The sequence below is a fragment of the Lipomyces chichibuensis genome, assembly GCF_038497645.1.
Source record: "Lipomyces chichibuensis strain CBS 12929 unplaced genomic scaffold V1513scaffold_31, whole genome shotgun sequence".
In the NCBI taxonomy this organism is placed as follows: Eukaryota; Fungi; Ascomycota; class Lipomycetes; order Lipomycetales; family Lipomycetaceae; genus Lipomyces; species Lipomyces chichibuensis.
Window position 1 is genome coordinate 93908 of NW_027117483.1, and position 21672 is coordinate 115579.

Sequence of the window (21672 nt, forward strand, 5' to 3'; positions counted from 1 at the left end):
GTTTTGTGGTGGTTGGTACAAAACCCTTCCCCTAAGCAAATCACGTGATATTAGTCAGCGACAATAAAAGATAGGCTGAGAGGCAACGCTAAGCCGGATGCGGAGAAGGGCCAATCGGCGTTAGCGGGGGGGGAGCGCCAGACCACAAGCGCCGACGCAAAACGTGCCCAAAGCGGGTTGGCAGGGCAACAAGGACTCTTATCCAGCAGTTAAGCGGACGGCTTCTCAGGGCAATGGCGTCGACAATGAACTTAACTACTACTGCTAGTTAGCTAAACTCGTCGCTCCCAGTTCGTACTCGCCTCTTCCATATTCTAGTCGCCCTAAGGTCCCTCCGGTGCATTCTTGTTTTTCTTTTATTTCTTTTGCGCTTCTGGACACTTCTTCATCATTTTATTACAATTAAATGTCTTCCCGGAAGAAAACAATGCTCAAGGTGCTCGTCCCCGACTCCGCCGTCGCTGTTATCTCTCGCTTTTGTTGTCGGGTCAGCTTTGGCAACGGCCACCGAGATTGAGACTAACCACAACGACCGACGGAGCAATCTCAAAATATCTGATATTTCACTATTAGCGACTGGATGACTAACGCAATTGTGTTTTCAGGTCATTATATTAGGCGACAGTGGTGTTGGCAAGACCAGTTTAATGTACGTGTCCCTGTCTTTCCCTTGTTTCTGACGGACCCATGGTTAACAAGTATTTTCGCATTCCAGGCAACAATATGTTAGCAAGAAGTTCAGTAATCAATACAAGGCCACTATTGGCGCCGATTTTCTTACGAAGCAAGACGTTCGTGTCGATGACCGCACAGTGACTATGCAGGTATGTTTCACCAGCATTAAGACGTGGAATTCCAGCAAGAATATATAAGTTGATGACGATATATCCTATATAGCTCTGGGATACTGCCGGCCAAGAACGATTTCAGAGTCTGGGAGTCGCGTTCTACAGAGGCGCGGACTGCTGTGTTTTGGTGTACGATGTTAACAATGCAAAGTCATTCGAGGCACTCGACAGCTGGAGAGACGAGTTCCTTATCCAAGCGAGTCCCCGGGACCCCGAGTCATTCCCGTTCGTAGTTTTGGGTAATAAGATTGATGTCGAGGAGAGCAAGCGAGTGATTTCACAGAAGCGGGCATTGGCATTCTGCCAGGCCAAAGGGAATATCCCATATTTCGAGACTAGTGCGAAGGAGGCTATCAATGTCGACCAGGCGTTCGAGGGTATGGTTGTTTTGTTGCTCTATATTTGCGTAATTGATAACATGACTGACAATGCTGTCTAGTTATCGCCCGAAACGCGCTCATACAAGAAGAATCAGAAGAATACAGCAGCGACTTCTCCGACCCGATTAACATCCACCTGGATAATGAGCGAGGAGGGTGCGAGTGTTAAACACCAAACTAAAACGACCCTGAAGGGATGGAAGTTGTGTAATTTCATTGGTTTTTGTTTTGTTTCATTTAATGTCATACATACTCTGTCAGTTAGCACCCAGCGCGTCATATTTCTTTAGTTTAATGTGCTTTGAGAAAGGAGTTGTAGATTGGTTACTATATTTTATTTATATAATAGTTTTAATACATATGCCATAGATGTCGTCTTTTGAGTATTTCCTGTTTGGTACATATTTCATAAGTCATGAGGAGAGGCAATGTTGCGAGCTTCTTGGTTGATGAGGAGGCAATTTGAAACGATAAGTTGAAGCGGCTATGACAATGTCTTGTTAATTTGGATGCAATATAATTTGTAGTAGGAAACGCTTTTAATGCTGGAGCTGATGAGGCAGGGAGGCACACGACACTCATATCGCATCGGGACCGAGTATCCGCTTCAGGCGTGCGCTATCGGGGAAATGTGTTATCACCTGTAATCTAAATTTATTACGCCTTTGGCAAGCCTTTTTCTACGTTGGGTTTGTGCCCGCCGGGTCGCCCCATAACATGGCGAAACTATGGTCGGTCGGAAAACCAGCTTGAACTTGTTAATACATAAACATCGCTAAGCTGAATATGAGTATAAATGATGCCATAATTTGAATTATAAAATATTTTAAAACTCCTACTTGTTCGCCACCGCCCCTTGACTTATTTTACAACAAGATGGAAAGGGTTGGTGGGTGGGACACGGGCCTCCTGCTGATAACGCCATTCTCAGTAAGTGCTTTCGTCATCTACGTCGAGACAATCGCCAAAGAAGGCTCGAACAGACGACATGCGTTGACAGTATCACCGAGACTCGCAGTGATACTCTAGACGCGTGACCATTATATTCACATAGTATATTCGTATAGGTACCACTAGTTGGATTAATCCACGACTGTGCACAGATTACTGCTATCTGAAATCAAGATCTTCGAAGCAGTCGTCCTTCAACACTTTCTCGTCTCGTGGGTTGTCTCCCTGAGCAGACAGGCGATCTCGAGGCCGCGGCCGCGAGAAAATTGGTACGCAGCGTTGTTAATAGTCATACACAACGCCAATCTGCAAGCCTCGGTCGGCCACGCCCTTTTTTCCACTCCAAATTGACAGCTTAAATGCATCATACACGGTCTCCGTCACCGAAACCACGACTACGACCCGGTGAGACCGCAATTCCACCGTCTGCATTCGCTGCACTTAAACCACTGGACGTCGAGAGCGTCGGCGGTCATCTCCGTACTGTCTCCATCGCTTCCACCGAGAGTACGAGCTCGACTGAGCCTGGAGCCGAATACGTTTCCTTTCAGGATAATACTCCGCCTCCGAAAACACCGGTTTCGAAACGACGGAGAAGTATTTTATTTGCAATGACGAACAATAATGACAACGGTGCGGCCGACGTGATGGCGAATGTGGCGGCGGCAGCGGCACTGGGAAACGGTCTTGATACGGAAAATAGCAAGCAAATGTCACAGAACCGACGGAAATGGAGACTAGGACTGTGTTTACTGCTAGTCGTCGTTTTTTTGTGGGTGATCTCGAGTTTCATGGTCAATGTGAGTTTTCATTCTACCTGCCACTGTTTTGGAGGATTGCTAAGACTAAAATCGTAACAGTCGATATTCGAGACAGAGATATACAGAAAGCCTTATCTAGTGACGTACCTCTGCACAGCATCTTTCTCATTGTACCTTATTCGTCCACTTATGGACGGCTCCATAACGCTGAGGCGAAAAGGCTTCAATACCTACGACAGCGATGATTCGCCTGAATCAGTATCATTGGCGTCCGATACAGAAGAAAATCTATCGTCAACAGAAGCAGTCGGCAGAGTAGCGGAGAGAAGACCGGACGATAGCTTGACGACACGCGAGACATCTATGCTGAGTCTTCAGTTCTGCGTGCTATGGTTTGCTGCTAATTGGCTCGCTAATGCGTGCTTGAGCTATACCAGCGTCGCTAGCGGCACTATTCTGGCTTGCACTTCTAGTTTTTTTACTTTGATTATTGGATCTTTGGTCGGTGTGGAAAAATTCTCGCAGCGCAAGTTGTTTGCAATTATGGCTAGCTTGGCCGGGATTTTCCTCATTTCAACCCAAGACAGTGCCGACGATGACGAGAACAATAATTTGACGGCAGGCTCAATCATTGTCGGAGACTTGATGTCCCTCGCATCAGCTGCAATCTATGGCCTCTACACCTCTCTCCTCAAAGTCAGGATTGGCGACGAATCGCGGATTAACATGCAACTCTTCTTTGGCTTTGTGGGTATTTGGAACACTATCATCCTCTGGCCAGTGCTGCTCATTCTCCACATCACCGGAGCAGAACGTCTTGAGATGCCGCCCACACCGTACGTGTGGCTTATTCTCTTCCTTAATTGTTTAGCCACTCTGGGTTCAGATTACTTATGGATCGTCACAATTTTGTTAACGTCCCCACTGGTAGTAACCATGGGTCTCAGCGGGACGATTCCGTTGGCGGTCATCGGCGATATCATATTTAATCACGTCCACGTCTCCTTGTGGTACCTTATCGGCGCGTTACTCGTCGGCAGCGCGTTCTTTGTTATAAATAGGGACGAAGAGAAGGAGCATCATATCATCCCAGACGACGACGACGATAGCGTTGAGGACGCGCGAGATATCACAGTCCCTTAATAATTCATGCATGAAAGTGATAGATACCGTCTGCATTTATTACGGTTAACCTTGATGTAGATTTATTATAGAAAATGTTTCTATGTGTGTATTTATAGATATTTGGACCGGCAAACTAGAAGTAGCATATTCATTCAATGACAGTTCCAATGATAATCGATTAATTAACTATTAGACTAATAAATCGGCTAACGGCCGTCTATCTAGTAACTAAGGACAATTTTATACATGATACATGACACCATAAGATGAATAACTAGACATAATCCAAGTATATAAATCAAAGCCAAGCAAATAAATAAAATGCAAGTGAACAAACGTCTTCAAATCTAGACCTAAATGAGCCCTCTAAACCTTGCCAACTCCCAACCAATTCATAACCATTCGTAAAAAATGATGTAAAAACAAAAATGAACTACTCCTTCGTCCTGGCCATTACAACTTGCGCCGCAACTTCTTCAATATTTAACGCGACGCTCTTTCTCCTCTCTTCGAGCGCCAAAGACCTCATCCCACCGCTAGCATCAGCAGTGGTCTCGTCATCAAGCTCCTTGCGCAACCTCACTATCCGCGAAAAAGCGTCTTCCAATGTCGACAACCGCTCCAACAGTTTCCCCTCTCGCGCCTTCACGTCGCGCATTTTTTCCTCGGCTTTGGCACGTTCGCGTCGTTCGGCTGCTACCATTTCATTCGCTTGTTCAAACAGCGATTGTGAAAGATCTTCGATTTCTTGGCTTACTTGTTTGAATTTCTGTTCGGCTACTTCCCGAAGCTGTTTTTCTTTTTGGATGGAGAGTTGGAGATGTGATATGATTTGCTCCGTTGAAGTTGATGGTGAGGATGACATTGCGAGGGATGTAAGCGAAGTAGTTGATGTTGACGTTGTCCGGGAGGAGAAAGTTGATAATGTAGAGGATGACGACGATGATATAATGTTTGGCGACCCACCAATAGATGGCAGCGACGATGACGACTGAGTAGGAGTCGCACCGGCGGAATTGAGGCCGGTGTAGCCTGTCGGGAGGAGAGACGATGCCATTATTGCTGTGGAGAAAGGAAAGTATGACACCGTTCTAGCGAGCGAGAAGAGATTCAATATGCTCGGTTGCGATTGTGATGGCGATAGCTGTTCCGTTTGTTGTAACTCTTGCTGCTTCAGTTGCTTCAATGACGAAGTCGAACAAGATTTCGAGAGAATTGGCTCTGCAACCGAGGCTGACACTGCCCGCATTGGCGTGGTAATGACTGGCAGTGATACAGTTTGCGATACCTTTGGCGGCGCCGGTGTCGATAACGGGGAACCTTGTCCTTGTGACGATAACCGCAACATACTTGACTTCCGCTTAACTCTGTCCAGCTGACCCTGTAAATTCGACGCTCGTCCAACTCCATGAGACATTAGTATTTGAACATGCCAAATTTTAGTAATACACATACCTGCAGTAGCAGCCTGCTTAGTTAATTGCTCAACTTTTTGTTCCAGCTCTTTGACAAGTACCTTGCGGGCGTGATGTCGGTGTCGTGCTCGCCGCGTTCTCCTTCGCATCCGGCTCAGCTCCTCGCAGTCTTCGCTGTTCTCCATCTCTGTATCAGACTCTCCGTCTCGCGAGTCGTACTCGCTACTGCTGCAGCCACTCCCGTCATCGGAATCGCCAGCATGAGTTGAAGCTGGTCGCGAAGTCTCATATCCATCCGCCAGTGCCAGAAATGGGAGATCCAGCGCGATAGCCGTACTGCAAGTTGGACACAGGACCGAGAGATTCAATTTGCTCGCACTAATCCCGCTATGACTACTTGTACCACTTGTCGTGCTCATGGCGTCGGAAGCACCAGTCTGCGTGCGCGTACTGGTCGAGATAATGCTGCTGGCGCTGCTGTCGTCCGAAGTGGAGGTGGTACCGTGAGAGTCGCGGGCCAACGCCGATTGCGCGGCGCTAGACTCGTCGAAGCTCATGGATGCCTCACGACTTGTCGTAGGCTAGATATACTAATAATATGTGTAATGCTCGACAAACCGGCGAATATTCCGAGTAGCGACCGTCGCGTAGTCGTGTACGATGTGCGCTTCCAGAGTCCTCGGTAGTTCTAGCCGGGTAGAAGGTCCAGTTGAGAGGTGGTCCGCTAAAAAGAGACGCGCACATGCTCGCGTGCGATTCCAAGGGAAGTACTAAGCAGATTACCCGGCTGAACAAAAGAACTGATACGCCTGTCTTGGGTAGTTCCGTTAGACTTAAATATAACAGCAACTGTATAAGATTTCCTGTAAATTGCACCCGCTTTAGTTCCCCTTCTTATCGTTCACCGTGTCATTATTAATAATAATTAACATCATCATGGCATAGAAGTCGGCCCTTAGACGATAGCACGCTTACATGCAAGAGGTTTGTTTATGTTGTTACTTATTTCAGGTTGAGCTTACGAATATGTGGCTCTACTATCTCGATCGTTCTGTACAGTTTAATCTTTTTTCAAGAGCCTGCTCAGACTACTGTCTCAAGAATTCTGTGCATATTTTCATCATTAGATTCTTCAATCACACAGGAAGGCTAGCAGCAGTAACGGACGAACAACCCGAAGTTGTCGGCTTGTCAGTGTTTGGTCCAATTTCAGTTACGCAGCTTTTATTCTCTTTATCTCTTCGTCACTATTCTTTGTACAGCAGTTACTATACTAGCCTTGAATTTCATTTCAATCATACTCCTTTGCAACGAGTCCGAGCCTTCAACACGGGGATCAACTCATTTAGAATGCACTACATATGAGATCCTAAATTTTGCATCTCTATCAAGAATGATGATTTGGCAGACGAGTCTTTCAAGAAGGATATTCTCTATGTAGCGGATTTCACCCTGTTTGTCGAGATTCCGAAGAGCGAGGCCAGTTGCAAGGTACGAACTTCTACGGTCTCTTACGTCAAGCACGTTGGCCAACATGAGAGGCGCTGGAGAGCCAAGCTTTGAGACTGCTCTTCCCCTCTGCAAGATATATGATGAGAAAGATCCACAGTGGTCCGAAGCCGCAAATAGCCGATCATTTACCCTTTCTTGTATGATACGCGTCACTATCCGCCACGTCGACAGAGATTATCAGTTTGCAGCTTGCTCCGAATTATAACTTGAACTATAAAATCGAGGAGAGAAATGTTTATGTCTCGTTCTAGTCCATGCTACACATGCCCGATAGCCCGCAATTCTTCAAAGTTCTCCCTATATATACACATCGATGTCTGACATCCCAACCTTGGCCTTCTCTATATATACAAAGAAGTATGAAATCCCAATCTTGTTCCTAGATAAATCAAATACCAGTCGGATGGCTTACCTGGCTCAACATAACGACATGAACAAGTAAATTTAATGAATTTTTTTCTCGATGTCTATATTACTGCTGAGCGCACCCCTGACCGTCCTCTTCGGCGTCGCTCTCCCAGGCCTCACTCTGATCATCATTCGCGTGGTGCCCAAACTCAGCATCGCTCTTCGCAATCCTAAACTCGACTTCCTCCTCCATCTCACCCTTGATATCCGTCTGTGGGCCAAATGGGAGAGCATCCGCTATCTTGCGCATCTCAGACGTCTCAAGGAACCAGTTGTCCTTCGGGAACTCGATGTCGACGTCGAAATACAGATCCCCTCGGTGATGTAATCCGTTCCCACCCTTTACCGGCATTCCCTCGTTCTCGACTATTAGAATATCTTTCGGACGCAGAACTTTGCCAGGTGGAACGGAAAGCTTGATGATGCGGCCATCAAGGTGCTCAAGTACGCCTCGTGAAAACCCGCATAAAGCTTCAACAAGCGTAACCCCCAGCTTGGCACGTAAGTCTGATCCTCTCCGCTCGAAAATAGTGTCTGGAACTTCGTGCAATGTGAATATTATATTGCCGGTCTGCTTTCCGGGCTATAAACAAAAATGTCAGTCTGGTATTCGCAACCGAGTGCTACTAGCAACACTTACCTCCTGATCGGCTTCACCTTCTAGCACAATTTTATCACCGTCCTTTGATCCTGGCGGAATATAGATCTCCAAAATCTTGGACTGCTCGATTATCCGTTCGCCTTTGCATTTTTTACATTTGTCCTTCTCCTTCAGTATATCTCCTCGGCCGCTGCACACAGGGCATTTAGTGGACACGGGAATCGCTAGACCGTTACCGATTGGTCGTAATCCCTCAACTACACCGGCCCCACTGCATTTAGAGCATTTCCGTGGTTTGACGCCACTCTTTGCGCCGGACCTGATCTATATCAGCAATGCAACAAACTCATCTTGATCCCGAAAACATACCCTTTGCAAACGGTGCATATAATATTCCGCTTGATCGACATCTTCTCTGTCTTGCCTTTATATAGCGCCTTGAGAGTAACATCCAAATCCTGCAACGCATCTTCCGTTCGTCGTGCATTGCGACGCGAAGCACCGCCGTGCTTGCCGCCCATTCCGCCCATACCGAAAAACTCCTGGAAAAATTCCTCCTCACTCATATCCGGCCCACCAGCACGTCGTCCATTAGGGGCGAACGCGTCCATCCCATATTGATCATAATCCCGTCGCTTGTCCTCTATATAAGCACAACCCGATTAGCTATTTCGATCAACTCGCCATTTGAAGTAACCATGACAAACCATCTGACAAAATTTCATAAGCCTGACTTATGACCTTAAAACGCACTTCAGCTTCCTCTCGTTCCTCAGGTTTGGCTTTATCTGGATGTGACGATAGGGCAGCCTTATGATACGCCTTTTTGATTTCAACCGAAGTGGCCGTCCTCTTCACACCCAAAACTTCGTAGAGATCAGTCTCCTCCGCCACTACTTTCGTTAGCATTATTCCAGAAAAGTATCAAACGCGGTTAGCGGAATCAGACGTACTGGGCAGCGATCTGGTCTAAATGCTTGGTGGTAGGGAGCTTTGAGATTAGTTGTGATTTTCTTCGAAAAATTATTGTTGGGAGATTCGCAATGTCGAACGCCGCGCGCCGCAGGTCATCGCTCGAACGAAAATCCAAGTCCGAGAAAATTGTTATATCTTGGCACCAACACAACAAAGCATGACGCGTCCACCGCGAATTGGGACAGTCTGTATACGACGATTCTATGCGACATCCAGTAAAAGCTCCTCAACATTTTTAGAACTACTGTCAGAGAATGACTTCCTTGTGCCGAAAAAAAGTGGGAATGGATTGAAGCTACCAGCTAAGGAGAACGTGCATCCTTCGAGCCCGGCGCGGACGCGATTTGCGCCTTCGCCTACGGGATTTTTGCATTTAGGATCGTTGCGGACTGCGCTGTATAATTTTTTACTTGCTAGAGCAACGAAAGGCGAATTTGTTCTGCGGGTGGAGGATACAGATCAGGTTAGTTGCATTTCATACTGTTCTTACGATGATCCGCTAACGTACATGCAGACACGGAAAAAGGAAGGTGCCGAGGAAAATATATACGAATCCTTAAAGTGGGCTGGGATATCCTGGGATGAGGGTATGCTATTCGAGAAGGTCTAAGGCGGAACAATCTAATGTTAATAAGGGCCAACAAATGGTGGACCACATGGACCCTACCGTCAGTCGGAGAGATTGGACATATACAGAAAATACGCCAATCAATTGATTCAGGTGATTAGCTTTTGTGGAAAAAATATGGTAAATTAGTGCATGCTAATCATGGTACAGAGTGGCCACGCGTACAGATGTTTCTGTTCACGAGAACGATTAGACCAGCTCCGTGCTTCAGCAAAAAAATTGACTCCGCCATCTATGGCCACCTATGACAGACATTGCTACCATCTCGACCAATCCGAATCTGAACATAAAGAATTTTCTGGCAAATTGTACACAATTCGCCTCAAATCAACAGAGAAGTATCCGAAAGTCACAGACCTGCTCCACGGTGAGCTGGACCTGCAAGTCCAGATCAACTACGCGGACACTCGATACGACGATCCAGTGCTGTTCAAGACAGACGGATATCCGACATATCACCTCGCCAATGTCGTCGATGATCACCTTATGGAAATCACTCATGTAATTCGAGGCGAGGAGTGGCTGCCATCCACACCAAAACATCTAGCCATATACGACGCATTCGGATGGACACCGCCGCAATTTGTACACATTCCACTATTAACGTCACTAGAAGACAAGAAATTGAGCAAAAGGACCGGTGATATTGGCATTAAAGAGTATGCACTGAACGGTGTATTACCTGAGGCCTTGGTCAACTTCGTGGCATTGTTTGGATGGTCACCTACAGCCGGTGCCGACAAGCCGAAACGAAAGAGACAGAGTACAGACGGCGAGATACTTTCTATGGACCAACTGATTCAGAAGGTAAATCATTGCTTGATTGTTCCGAAGTTGCTCAGATTAACAACCTCTAGTTCAATCTCAATGGTCTAACCAAAGGTAACGCCAAAGTTTCGGAATCGAAACTCGAGTTTTTTAATGCACACTATCTTAAAGCCCTCATCGAGACACCTGATGGACTCGACGCAATTGCGAGGGAAGTCCAGCCGTTATTTATTGAGAAATTCTCCAATGTCGTCGCAAACAGATTGAAATTTGAACTGGATTATATAAAGCAGGTAGTGTCCCTGTTCAAAGGGAAGATACACAATGTGAAAGATCTCCCTGATGAAGCCTCTTACCTATTTTATGATTCTCCGAACTGGGGCTCTGCGGACGCTATGAATTACATTGAACAGCTCTCTGTGACGAATGAAAGCAAAGCTGCAGTTTCCAGTAGGTTAAGTCTCTCATTATTTCGTCACAGGATCTTTCGTCACAGGATCTTTCGTCACAGGATCTATACTAATGGTTCATAGTCCTCGAAGAATTCTTACAGTGGTGGAATTCGCGTAAGGAACTGTGGACTCCTACCGAAATCGACAGCTTTATCAAGAGTCTCGCCAAAGAAAGGGGATACAAGTCATCGACTGTCTTCCAGACTCTTCGGTTTGCATTTTCGGGCTCCATTCCCGGGGCTCCATTGTCGCAGCTCATGATCCTATTGGATAAAGAGAACGTCACGCGACGAGTTGCTGCCGCTCTCAGCATACTAAAATTGTAAATAGTAATATAACTTATGTATATAGAATATATAGAATGGCGTCTGGAATTAATGATCATAACGCTGACATGAACTGTAGCAACCGATAACCTGACCATTCTGACAAATATGTACACAATCCTATTGTCATCTAGTTTACCGGTGTTTTAAGGTTGTTGAATACTCTATCTTTCACCGCCTGTGACAACAGCCCATGAATTTCCTCCGACGCAATCTTCGTAGTATCCCTAACAATCTTGTCTAATTCGCTCTCCCTTGGCTCTTCGCGTCTGCCGGTTAGTGACCGCGCGCCTAACAACGCCGAAATGCTTGCGCCGATAGAAGATTCCGCTTTTGCTATCTTGTTACTCAAATCCAGCATCTGCTGCGACGCATATTCCCGATTTGTCAACAAGGCAGACTGTGATAATGTAGATATCCAGTATTTGTTCCACAGCAACTCTAACAGCTTCGCGTCCAGTGATGACTTGAAGTGACTTACTTCGAGAGCGTAGTATTGACTTGCATGAGCACCGAAGTCTTCCATCTTTGCGAGCGGGATGGTTTGGTATTCCGATTCTTGGCTACCAGGCGCTTTATAGTTTTCGGGATATGTTCTGAACGCACCGATTTCGACTTTTCCAGCAGATATAGTGCGGTTTGGATCAATCTATGAATATGTCAATTCGGGACGGTTGGCGGGATCATCGCTAACGAATTGCACTCACGACAACGGCGAGGAACGGGTCTTGGTATTGCTGGTTCTGACTCTGTGTACCGACATCGATACCCGACAGCCAGCATCCATATCCCGGATGCGAGTGATACCACCCAACTATATTCTCTTTCCGCCCGACCTTCTGTAAGGTGCTGAGATAGTCAACCATATATTCGTATGCCTCAGCCTGAGGATTAACACGCGTTTCGGTGCCTTCAACTGGTAAAGGGAAGGCATCCATGACAACGATCGCATCGCCTACTATCTTCCCGGTCATCATGCCCATGACCTCGATTGATCCGCCTGACCTGGCGTGAATTGTCATTTTCAGGAGCGCGATGGCTGATATACGTGCGTGTTTGAAGTAATTTGGACTGTTCAATGGCAATCAATTAGCAGGCCCTTTATGGCAATATCAATTTCGTAGACGTACTCCTCTTTCCATGGTTTTTCGTTTAATATTTTCTTGTTTTCAAGTTCGTCGTATTGGTATATCGCATCACGAGCGGCATCAAAAGTCTCTATGTTATTCTCGATCTCGAAGTTCTTTTGCGCTGCATCTCGCATCTGCACGTCCATTTCTGTGTCTCCGGTTGCTAAGTATCCAATAATAGAAAGCAGATGATAATGAATTAACTTGAAAATGGTGCAATGTTGCTGAATATCGGGTTAACGATAAGGTCCGGTCTATGACGACATATAGGTCTCAGAACTCGGAACCCTTATCGTTTTGCACTTCGGCCCCTAAAGCGCTTGACGAATACTCTTTGGGTCAGCACTTTGGTAGATCGATCTACAAAATTTATTTCTTTTACTAAAATCAGCTATATAGACGCCGCTGATAGGACTATCGCCTCTGCCAAGTATATTGCGCATCAATGGCATCGCCGTACGCGACCGCAGACTATTCTCGCGGGACTCCGACCGCCGCCAAAAAGTTATCCGGCGCAGACCAATACAACAATAGCGCGTCATCTTCATATCTAAACACTTCATATTCCTCGTCGTCGGCTTATGCTAGCGGTGTAAGTACCGCTCCTAGCATGTATGGGAGCTATGACTCTGCGCATGATGGAGATCAGGACCTGAATATAGAATGTGCAAAGATGTTCGTCCGGTGGTTATCGGAATCGGTTGGACGGGTCTCACAGCTGAGCTCCCAGATCGAGATGTATGTCTGTTATGAGTGTCGAGATTTTTGTGTCGGTTCCTATTAATAACGACTCGGTTTTAGCCCGCAGTACGCCAAAGAGTTGTTGCTTGTCATGATTGATGCACTGGGAAAACAGTACGTGGAGGTAGCATTAGATCAGTACGCACCGACATATCTATCTTACGACGACACGAACCACACTAACTATGTGTAGTGCAACGGATCGTCTCCAAGATAAACAATCGGAGAACACAGCCGAGTACCTTGACCACACCATCCGAGTTACAAACGACATTGTTCAGCTTATTTCCAATACTGCGAATAAGCTTTTAATGGAGCTCGCGGCTGACTCGACTACGGTTCGGAGAGATATGAGTCAGACCTTGATGGACTATGTTGCGCATATTGAAGAGAGGGTGAAGATATTAGAGGACAGCGGAGTTCAGCAACAGACCGTGAGGAAGCGATGGGAGAAAATTACACGGTGGTAATAAGGCTGCAAGATGTTGCTCCTCTATGGCATATTGGTGGAACACACTGGAATGCAGTTGTGAGGTTGGCTGTTACCCATATAGTGGATGGCCATACAACCGGCGCTATATGTGACTACTTAATGACGGCCTGGAATTGGCACACTGCCGAAGTACAGCTTGTTCTACATAGCCGTTGATCGTTGGAAAATATTAGAACGGTCACCAGGAAAAATCGTTTTACCTGTAGTTTTACATGGTGAATCGAGACATGCCGGAAAGATGATGGAGCTGGGCGGCAGCAGGTTTTACAACAAATAGTAACTGTCTTGTAAATACTTTCTTAATAAATAATTAAATATCTCACAAGTTATGTGGATGCTGACGCATTGCATACTTTGACGACCTGTAATTATGCATATACAGCATGACTGTTATCATAAGTGATTTGGCGACATTTAAAACTAAGTTTTTGCGCTGAATTGTTAGTGGGGCGAGCAGGCCCTAACGACCCTGAAAAGTGGGGAGGCGCCTCGGCGCAACTCCAATTAAAAGATAGCCACCATTCGAGTCCGAGTTGGCGCTGTTGTCTGTCGGTATTCCTTCATTGACACTCATTTGTTTTTGACGGTTTATCCGTCCGATTCTCGAATTCGAAAAGGTTGGTACTTTAGTAGAAGATAGAGGGCTCCTGAACCGACCTAATCAACTGCAATTTCAACTCATTATTTCACCGATTAGCCCGTCACGATGATGTTCGGTCCGGCAATGATTCCCATGGCATGGTTCATTCTCAAGGGACTGTGGGGCGAGTACACGAAGCGCCCACCGCTCTGGATAACCTACGAGCCTGAACAGTTTCCTGAGGTCACGTATTATGATCATATCTGTGGAATCAAGTATCCTGAGATATTTGGCGGGTGCGAAGATATCAAGGTCTATGGTGACTATGCTATCGTCAGCTGTGATCCATACAAGAAACAGAGCAATTTCCTTACAGTGAGCAAAATTATCTGAAGATAATCGAGTTGATCTAATTTCCTACAGGGATACCGTCCCGATACACCATCGGGCAACGTGTACATCTGGAACTACGTCAAGGACACCGCGCCAGCTCCAATTGACTTCGGGCCCGATTTTGGCGAATTGCGACCGCAGGGCGTCCGGGGGCTGTATCTCCCCAACGAGAACGACCAACCGGCGACCGACGTTGTGCGCATCTTCGTCGCCAACGCCGCCAAAAATGCGTCTGTCGAAGTATTCGATTTCACGCCGGCGACCGGCACCGTCGAGAAGGTTATTTCCCTGCGACATAAAGACGCCGTACTGGACCCTGCTGCATTGGCGCCAATCTCGCCCACGCAAGTGTTTTTGACAAACACGCTTGGATACCCGTATCGCAGTGTTCTAGGCCCTCTTGAAATTATTTCTGCAATCCCCTTCGGCACGATCGGATACCTCGACTTCACGAATGCAACGAATGTAACTGGCAAAGCGGTTGGTGCGTCCACGACTCCCATCGGCATGGAGTACGTGGACGACACGCTCTATGTTGCGTCGGTGCAATACGGCATCTACGCTTACAAGTTGTACATCCCGCCGGATGACCTTACGGAGGAGGAGATTGCGGCGAACAAGAGTCTTGGCAAAATGCATTTCTATCCGGGCGAGAAGTTCTATCGCACACCATATCTCCCCACGCACATCACGTACTCGACAGAGCTCGACAGTATTGTTGTCGCCGGAATTAATTCGTATTCAGGAGAAGTCAAGGCCTGGTTTGGTCGAAAATCGCCGTCATGGGCCGCATTATTAGTCAACCAGACTGGACCGGACGGTAAGCCCTTGGTCGTGTCGGACAGTGTCACGCTCGGTCTACGAGAAACGGATCGGAAGTTCCAGACTTTGTTTTGGGATAGTACGGGTGACAAATTTTCCGGGCTTAAGTCGATGGTCGTCGAGAACGGGCGGAGATTCGGCGTAAGCCCTCACCAGGCGGGTGTGCTTGTGTGCAATACGAACGGGTTGGAAACAATCGAGGTTCCAGATACGCCGGCAACTGAAGGCGAGCGAGCAGAGACGCCTGCACAGGCGAGGGAACGGCAGCGAAAGAGTGATCATTTGGAACATATGTATCTGGCCAAAGAAGAACTGTAAATAGACCTAAAAGTCTTTTGTTTCGATCTTGATGTTTGGTTTAGGAGATTGGCATGTGGCATGTGGCATGTTTTGAGTAGTTTATTGTACTTTTCGCGTAATTTAATACATTTTATATATTTGTTTGCAGTAACTTACCCGTCCACTTTTAGAGCTGGTTATCGGACGCCACTTTTGTCAGTGTGATTTTGGTCGGTAGGTAAGGGTCTTGTGTCTATCTCGGTTTCGTATTCGTATTTCGTGTTAATAGTAGAGCCAGCCGTTATAACGTCAAATTCGTAAGCCAAGCAAGATACAAATCATAATTGAGGCATTAAACAGTACGAAAGCTGTTGTTTTGATTTTAGACAACTGTGGGGCATCTTTCGCCAGAATTATGGGTAAGTGGAATCCGAATACGCGTGGCTCGGACCGCACTTTTCGACGCGCCAGTTGATGCGTAACAACTTTTTGGACCCAAGATTCGCAAATCGCATCTCCATCATCTCCACAGCACTCAATTACGAAATGCCAGCACCAATCTCGTCTGTGCTGATTATCGGCGGCTCAGGCTTCCTGGGCTGCCATCTTGTGGACCATTTCTACAAACTTGCTGCCCGTCCGAAAATTCATGTCCTCGACATTCGTCCACCGCCCGCGCTGTCGCCAAACTTCTACTCGTTCAATCCCGATGACATTTCGTTCCACAAGGGCGACATAACCGACCCAGACTCGCTTCGCGCGATCTTCCGCGTGACAAAACCAGACGTGATAATCCACTCCGCCTCGCCTGTGCACGGCATGGGTAAAGACATATACTTCAAAGTCAATGTCGACGGCACGCAGACGATCGTCGATGTCGCGCTCGAGCAGGAATTCTGGAGCACGATAAAGGCGGTCGTGTACACGAGTTCCGCAAGCGTGATTTACGATGGGTCTGACTTGAAGAATGCGGACGAAACGTTTGAGTTTCCGGAGGTGGCTATGGATGCGTATAATGAGACGAAGGTGTTGGGCGAGCAGATTGTGCTTTCTGCGAATGGGAAGGGAGCTGGACTGAAGACGTGCGCGTTGCGACCGAGTGGTCTATTTGGGTAATTGTCTTTTTAATTTTGTTGGAAATTAGCATGAAATGGAAATGGCTAATGCGCTGTAGACCTGGCGACAGACAACTCGTGCCCGGCATGCTCGCGGTACTGAAAACAAACGGCACGCTTTTCCAACTAGGCGATAATATGAACCTCTTCGATTTTACCTACATCGGCAACGTGGCCCACGCGCATGTCCTCGCGGCCAAGAAACTGCTCGACAGCGAGGTGTCGGACGTGGCTGGCGAAGCATTCTTCATCACGAACGACTCGCCAGTGTATTTCTTCACAATGCCGCGCACAATCTGGGCGCATAAAGGGTTCGTGCCGAAATTCATAATTAGCATGCCTCGGGGTGTTGGCATGACGCTTGCTTATTTGAGTGAATTGTTTTCAAAATTGAGAGGGAAGGAGGCATTGTTTACTAGGTTTAGAGTCGCGTTTACATGCGCGAATCGGTATTTCAATATTAGCAAAGCGGTAAAGAGGTTGGGATATACTCCCATTGTTGGATTGGAGGAGGGTGTTATCAAGACTTTACAATGGCTCGATGAGGAGGAAGCGGCCAAGAATGAAGCGTCCAAGAAGGAGAATTAGAGACGATACATGGGATGATAGTATGTACAGGGTAGATATTGATTTGTTTGATAGAGTGAAGTTCGATCTATATAATAAGTATAGTGAAGTATCTAATGATAAAGTTGCATTACTTATAAAAAGGATGATATCTAATCACTACTCATCTCTAAGTACCTGCACCATTGTATTTATAGGTGAAGACGACCAAGTTTCGTTGGCAGCATCCGTGTTAGCACTGATTCGGCGACATTGAATTCGTAATTAATGTCCACTACACCGAGCAAGAGCAATTTGGAGAGGAGCTTCTTAAATCGAATTAAAGGTCGAAAAGAGTTATGTTGCTACGTACAGTAGTCTAGGACGAATTTAAGCTAAAAGCCCTTTAAGCCAGAAGCAACCATTCGTTTAGTTGATTCAAAGGGCTCCGCACGTAGTCGCGAATCGTTTGCTACTTTTAAACAGCAGCGATAACGCCTGGCGGATCGGAAAAAAGTTGTTCCCGCGAGGACGAGGGACCTGCCGGACTAGCAATACATAGCGCAGCCGCAATTGTGCGAGTGGCCCGACTTGCTCCATGCATTTTATGGTGTGACGGTTATGTCTCCTGAGAGAACGAAAGCTAACCGATACAGTCAATGCCAACTTAGAGCAGGTAATTGATTGCATCGCAGAAAGAAATATGGGAGGCCGGGTCAGCGGATGAACGGAATCACCTCAGTTTTACCAAGCGGACATAAGATGATCAGAAAAGAAGAAATTTACGACTGCGCGTGGCGGGCTCCACGATTACATTGCTGACCGAGAGTACTCGCCAGGCATTATTTCTCTGCAATCCATTTCCGAACCGGGAGCCTCGTGCTTACTCCGAACCACCCCCAGAAAGTCAACGGAGACAGAGTTTGATTTCCGTAGAGTAGTGCCTCCCGGCCGATGCGACTCGTCCACACAATTGCAGTTAAGGCGAGCATGCATCAAGAAGGCAGACCAGTAACGTTACCATCTGTACCTGCACAAGACGGGGCGATGAAGACAAAGCTTTTTTAGTGACCGTAACTCTGCTACTTTTTTCATTCATCTTTGTTAACCCCGCTCATCTACAGTGGAGAAATCCAGATTAGCTTCATATACCCTAGCCAGTTTGGGCTGTGATTCTGTCTTAGGGCTGTCGCCATTACCTAATTGATCGAGTCCTGTTAATGCCAATCAACGCATTATAGTATCTGGCACTAATAGTCACTTGGAATATATTACGAGCGGAATATAATCAGGCCAGAATAGTCCAGAAAGCTGTATTGTTTCCATTGTCGGCGGAGACGATTTTAAATTTAGTGCCTGACATAGTGTCGGGCTTTCGGGCGTTTTTCCACGTCGCACACTGCAAATGGCAACAGTAATCGTCAGTTACTGACAAACCGTTATTACGTCAATGATGTGGGCCAAACACCGCAGCCAAATCGACATTATACTTGTTGTCACAGACTCACAGTAATGCGACGACAATACAGGCAGAGTGAATGGGATTACTAGCTTTTACATGCTAGCTTCAGTTGTTGTTTGCGGGGAGGCTACGCCATTTTGGCCTCTGTTGAAGTGGCTCCGTACCTTAGCGACGTCATAGATTGACTTGTTTACCCCCGTCGTCGGAAAATGCTAACTAGTAAGACGTAACTTCCTTGCTAGTCTTTTTTTGATTAGTTGAAATCCCGTGATTTGTTCACTTCCGTTGCTCACACTGTTGGTACAATAGCTTCTCCGTACCGCTTGCTATGTTTACTAGCGTACGGCGCCTCCGCACCGCACTTAAAAACAGTGTTTAATATATGATCGCGGGGGAAAAAAGTACTGCCGTTTCAATAGGCTGCCCTTATTACATCACCAAATGCAACCACGGACGTGGTGTGTCCAGCTTTGCTTGTCGCCTGACTTACTCTATCAATGGCTAGATATGGAGATTCAGCCGGGACCTCGCGTCTACTGTCAGATTGCTGCCAAAAAATGTATATAAGGACTGACTGACCCCCAAACAGATCAAACATCTCATTATCTATCAGCAGTCTCCACTGTGCTTCATTATCTCTGTCCTCGTTCAACAGTCATCTATAACCATAAAGTTCATCATGCCTGGTGGCTCCGTCCTAACTGCGACTAGCGATGTGAATAGGGTCGAGGCCCCCGTCACATCTCATGTGCGCGTTCGCGGCATTTGGTGGTATCTTCTTTGGCTACGATTCTGGATATATCTCTGGTGTCATGGGCATGAATTATGTTATCACTCTTCTGACCGGCTTGGACCCCAAGACTACGCCGAGCAGTCAATTTGCTCTGCCCTCATGGAAGAAGTCTGCAATCACTTCCATTCTCTCTGCCGGTACTTTCTTCGGTGCTCTCATGGCCGGTGATTTTGCTGACTACATCGGTCGACGGATTACCATCATCCTCGGCTGTATTGTGTTTATCGTTGGTGTTATTTTGCAGACGGCTTCGGCTAGCTTCGGCCTTCTTGTGGCCGGTCGTCTTGCTGCTGGATTCGGCGTCGGCTTTGTCTCAGCCATTATTATTCTCTACATGTCCGAGATTGCACCTCGCAAGGTTCGTGGTGCCCTTGTCTCTGGCTACCAGTTCTGCATTACCATCGGTCTCTTGCTCGCGTCTTGCGTCGACTACGGCACGCAGAATCGCACCGATCGTGGCTCCTACCGTATACCCATCGCCCTTCAAATGGCCTGGGCGATAATCCTTGGCACTGGTCTCTTCCTTCTTCCAGAGTCTCCGCGTTACCATGTGAAGAAAGACAGACTGGACAAGGCCGCTGAGGTCCTCAGCAGACTCCGCGGCCAACCCCGCGATTCTGAATACATCCAGAAGGAATTAGCTGAAATTGTTGCCAACAATGAGTACGAACTTCAGCTTGTACCTCAGGGCAATTACTTTGACAGTTGGTTTAACTGTTTCAAGGGCGGCTTACGGAATCGCAGCAGCAATCTCCGCCGTACTATTCTCGGCACCTCTATGCAGATGATGCAGCAGTGGACCGGAATCAACTTTATATTTTATTTCGGCACTACGTTCTTCCAAGAGCTTGGCACCATCTCGAACCCGTTCTTGATCAGTCTCGTGACGACTCTCGTCAATGTTTGCTCAACCCCGGTCTCGTTTTGGGCCATAGAGAAAGTTGGGCGCCGTCCACTCATGATTTGGGGTGCGCTGGCCATGTTGGTGTGCGAGTTTCTTGTTGCCATCATTGGTGTCACTGATGGAAAAAATCCAACTGCAGTCAAAGCCATGATCTCTTTCATTTGCATCTATATCTTCTTCTTCGCTTCCACTTGGGGTCCAGGCGCTTGGGTCATTATTGGCGAAATCTTCCCTCTTCCTATCCGATCCCGTGGTGTTGCTCTTTCGACTGCCTCTAACTGGATGTGGAATTGCGTATGTTGGCAGCAATTTTTTTTCCCTCTTTATTTCCGACTGCTAACCCGAAATGTAGATCATCTCTGTCATTACGCCTTACATGGTCGGCACTGACAAGGGTAACCTTGGCGCGAGAGTGTTCTTCATTTGGGGTGCTCTTTGCACTTGTTGCTTTGTCTACTCTTATTTTCTTATCCCCGAGACCAAGGGCCTTACATTGGAACAGGTTGATAGAATGTTAGAGGAATGCACTCCCCGTGCCTCGTCTAAGTGGGTTCCTCACTCTACTTTCGCTGCTGACATGGGTCTTTCGAAGGAGAAGTCTGCCGGGCAGGAGACTATTGAGCATAAGGTTTAAGTTGGGTCTCGTGTGTCTCTCAACCTTTTTTGTCCGATGGTTACTTCCGCCTGGAACTGAGTTTAGTGTATTGAGCTTACGTATAATGTGCCGTGTAATTTAATATAACTTTTAATTTGTTTATTTAACTGTTGAGAATGGCGGTATAGAACGATAGACCGAGTCGAGGCTGCAATTTGCCATATGGCCATTTCCTTTGGTCATGTACATTACAGAATAGCAAATGCAGGCAACGGGAAAACCTTTTTTCCGTATGCAGGCAGTTTCGGACGGTGAGTTGGGGGGAAATTGCGTCAGCGTGCATTAGAGCAAAACTCTTGGAACGGCCGGCCGGGAACGGCACAATGAACCGACGATGAAACCCTGAGCCCCGCAACGGTCGCTTGATTATTATTGTCGCGATCAGTAAATAGATACTTCTCCTTGTCGATCACTCAACCAACCCCTTGTCACGCGGTTCTAAAAGCGGGGTCATTGGGCATAGGAAGACCATTCATAATTCCGAAACAGAAACAACCTCACACATGACCTGGAACATGCCGATGCCTAAATCAATGGACATTATATCGTTTCGACTTCCTTTATTTTTTTTGGGTAAAAGTCCAAAATACCACTAAAACTTTTCAAAAT

General features: G+C 46.9%; 10 protein-coding genes across 10 annotated transcripts; 7 read left to right on the forward strand and 3 right to left on the reverse strand.

Annotated features, from left to right (window-relative positions):
- Positions 1-406: 406 nt before the first annotated feature.
- V1513DRAFT_382903 (small GTPase superfamily) lies at positions 407-1397 on the forward strand (the record flags this gene model as incomplete). Its single annotated transcript, XM_066895124.1, has 5 exons — positions 407-436; positions 606-649; positions 716-824; positions 898-1225; positions 1288-1397. 5 exons carry the CDS (start codon positions 407-409, stop codon positions 1395-1397), a joined length of 621 nt encoding a protein of 206 aa, XP_066752070.1.
- Positions 1398-2790: 1393 nt separating this feature from the next.
- On the forward strand, positions 2791-4083 carry V1513DRAFT_382888 (uncharacterized protein; the record flags this gene model as incomplete). Its single annotated transcript, XM_066895122.1, has 2 exons — positions 2791-2979; positions 3040-4083. 2 exons carry the CDS (start codon positions 2791-2793, stop codon positions 4081-4083), a joined length of 1233 nt encoding a protein of 410 aa, XP_066752071.1.
- Positions 4084-4199: 116 nt separating this feature from the next.
- On the reverse strand, positions 4200-6293 carry V1513DRAFT_465847 (uncharacterized protein). The gene is made up of 2 exons (XM_066900052.1): positions 5521-6293; positions 4200-5469 (listed from the first exon to the last, which is right to left on the reverse strand). Exons 1-2 carry the CDS (start codon positions 6035-6037, stop codon positions 4499-4501), a joined length of 1488 nt encoding a protein of 495 aa, XP_066752072.1. The 5' UTR covers positions 6038-6293; the 3' UTR covers positions 4200-4498.
- A 921-nt stretch (positions 6294-7214) lies between these two features.
- V1513DRAFT_449631 (uncharacterized protein) lies at positions 7215-9015 on the reverse strand. Its single transcript, XM_066898710.1, has 5 exons — positions 8955-9015; positions 8709-8894; positions 8371-8644; positions 8041-8320; positions 7215-7983 (listed from the first exon to the last, which is right to left on the reverse strand). Coding segments are annotated over exons 1-5 (1260 nt in total). The 5' UTR covers positions 8956-9015; the 3' UTR covers positions 7215-7464.
- Positions 9016-9119: 104 nt separating this feature from the next.
- Positions 9120-11198, forward strand: V1513DRAFT_403401 (tRNA synthetases class I, catalytic domain-containing protein). The gene is made up of 6 exons (XM_066895556.1): positions 9120-9439; positions 9491-9563; positions 9612-9697; positions 9755-10411; positions 10462-10822; positions 10906-11198. Exons 1-6 carry the CDS (start codon positions 9134-9136, stop codon positions 11148-11150), a joined length of 1728 nt encoding a protein of 575 aa, XP_066752074.1. The 5' UTR covers positions 9120-9133; the 3' UTR covers positions 11151-11198.
- On the reverse strand, positions 11033-12535 carry V1513DRAFT_418293 (JAB1/Mov34/MPN/PAD-1 ubiquitin protease-domain-containing protein). The gene is made up of 3 exons (XM_066895888.1): positions 12281-12535; positions 11858-12221; positions 11033-11799 (listed from the first exon to the last, which is right to left on the reverse strand). The coding sequence occupies exons 1-3, from the start codon at positions 12424-12426 to the stop codon at positions 11281-11283; spliced, it is 1029 nt and encodes a 342-aa protein (XP_066752075.1). The 5' UTR covers positions 12427-12535; the 3' UTR covers positions 11033-11280.
- V1513DRAFT_449638 (exocyst complex component Sec10-like protein) lies at positions 12429-13837 on the forward strand. The gene is made up of 4 exons (XM_066898711.1): positions 12429-12618; positions 12680-13018; positions 13082-13159; positions 13215-13837. The coding sequence occupies exons 2-4, from the start codon at positions 12726-12728 to the stop codon at positions 13489-13491; spliced, it is 648 nt and encodes a 215-aa protein (XP_066752076.1). The 5' UTR covers positions 12429-12618; positions 12680-12725; the 3' UTR covers positions 13492-13837.
- A 110-nt stretch (positions 13838-13947) lies between these two features.
- On the forward strand, positions 13948-15760 carry V1513DRAFT_449644 (uncharacterized protein). The gene is made up of 2 exons (XM_066898712.1): positions 13948-14469; positions 14518-15760. Exons 1-2 carry the CDS (start codon positions 14221-14223, stop codon positions 15625-15627), a joined length of 1359 nt encoding a protein of 452 aa, XP_066752077.1. The 5' UTR covers positions 13948-14220; the 3' UTR covers positions 15628-15760.
- Positions 15761-16107: 347 nt separating this feature from the next.
- Positions 16108-17416, forward strand: V1513DRAFT_449646 (3-beta hydroxysteroid dehydrogenase/isomerase family-domain-containing protein). Its single transcript, XM_066898713.1, has 2 exons — positions 16108-16700; positions 16763-17416. The coding sequence occupies exons 1-2, from the start codon at positions 16135-16137 to the stop codon at positions 17289-17291; spliced, it is 1095 nt and encodes a 364-aa protein (XP_066752078.1). The 5' UTR covers positions 16108-16134; the 3' UTR covers positions 17292-17416.
- Positions 17417-19457: 2041 nt separating this feature from the next.
- V1513DRAFT_426750 (general substrate transporter) lies at positions 19458-21042 on the forward strand (the record flags this gene model as incomplete). Its single annotated transcript, XM_066896184.1, has 2 exons — positions 19458-20702; positions 20761-21042. 2 exons carry the CDS (start codon positions 19458-19460, stop codon positions 21040-21042), a joined length of 1527 nt encoding a protein of 508 aa, XP_066752079.1.
- Between the last annotated feature and the right edge of the window lie 630 nt (positions 21043-21672).

Excerpts from the sequence above, each read along its gene's own strand:
- V1513DRAFT_465847 (XM_066900052.1), bottom strand. The coding sequence starts at position 6,037 with ATGAGCTTCGACGAGTCTAGCGCCGCGCAATCGGCGTTGGCCCGCGAC. Across the intron at positions 5,470-5,520 it reads TAAGCAGGCTGCTACTGCAG|TTGGACGAGCGTCGAATTTA; the intron begins GTATGTGTATTA and ends TGTCTCATGGAG.
- V1513DRAFT_449631 (XM_066898710.1), bottom strand. Across the intron at positions 8,321-8,370 it reads ATATGCACCGTTTGCAAAGG|GTCCGGCGCAAAGAGTGGCG; the intron begins GTATGTTTTCGG and ends GATATAGATCAG. Across the intron at positions 7,984-8,040 it reads AAGGTGAAGCCGATCAGGAG|CCCGGAAAGCAGACCGGCAA; the intron begins GTAAGTGTTGCT and ends TTTTGTTTATAG.
- V1513DRAFT_403401 (XM_066895556.1), top strand. The coding sequence starts at position 9,134 with ATGACGCGTCCACCGCGAATTGGGACAGTCTGTATACGACGATTCTAT. Across the intron at positions 9,698-9,754 it reads ACGCCAATCAATTGATTCAG|AGTGGCCACGCGTACAGATG; the intron begins GTGATTAGCTTT and ends ATCATGGTACAG. Across the intron at positions 10,823-10,905 it reads AAGCAAAGCTGCAGTTTCCA|TCCTCGAAGAATTCTTACAG; the intron begins GTAGGTTAAGTC and ends AATGGTTCATAG.
- V1513DRAFT_418293 (XM_066895888.1), bottom strand. The coding sequence starts at position 12,426 with ATGGACGTGCAGATGCGAGATGCAGCGCAAAAGAACTTCGAGATCGAG. Across the intron at positions 12,222-12,280 it reads GAAAAACCATGGAAAGAGGA|TCCAAATTACTTCAAACACG; the intron begins GTACGTCTACGA and ends GCCATTGAACAG. Across the intron at positions 11,800-11,857 it reads ACCCGTTCCTCGCCGTTGTC|ATTGATCCAAACCGCACTAT; the intron begins GTGAGTGCAATT and ends ACATATTCATAG.
- V1513DRAFT_449638 (XM_066898711.1), top strand. The coding sequence starts at position 12,726 with ATGGCATCGCCGTACGCGACCGCAGACTATTCTCGCGGGACTCCGACC. Across the intron at positions 13,019-13,081 it reads CTGAGCTCCCAGATCGAGAT|CCCGCAGTACGCCAAAGAGT; the intron begins GTATGTCTGTTA and ends ACTCGGTTTTAG. Across the intron at positions 13,160-13,214 it reads GTGGAGGTAGCATTAGATCA|TGCAACGGATCGTCTCCAAG; the intron begins GTACGCACCGAC and ends AACTATGTGTAG.
- V1513DRAFT_449644 (XM_066898712.1), top strand. The coding sequence starts at position 14,221 with ATGATGTTCGGTCCGGCAATGATTCCCATGGCATGGTTCATTCTCAAG. Across the intron at positions 14,470-14,517 it reads AACAGAGCAATTTCCTTACA|GGATACCGTCCCGATACACC; the intron begins GTGAGCAAAATT and ends AATTTCCTACAG.
- V1513DRAFT_449646 (XM_066898713.1), top strand. The coding sequence starts at position 16,135 with ATGCCAGCACCAATCTCGTCTGTGCTGATTATCGGCGGCTCAGGCTTC. Across the intron at positions 16,701-16,762 it reads CGACCGAGTGGTCTATTTGG|ACCTGGCGACAGACAACTCG; the intron begins GTAATTGTCTTT and ends AATGCGCTGTAG.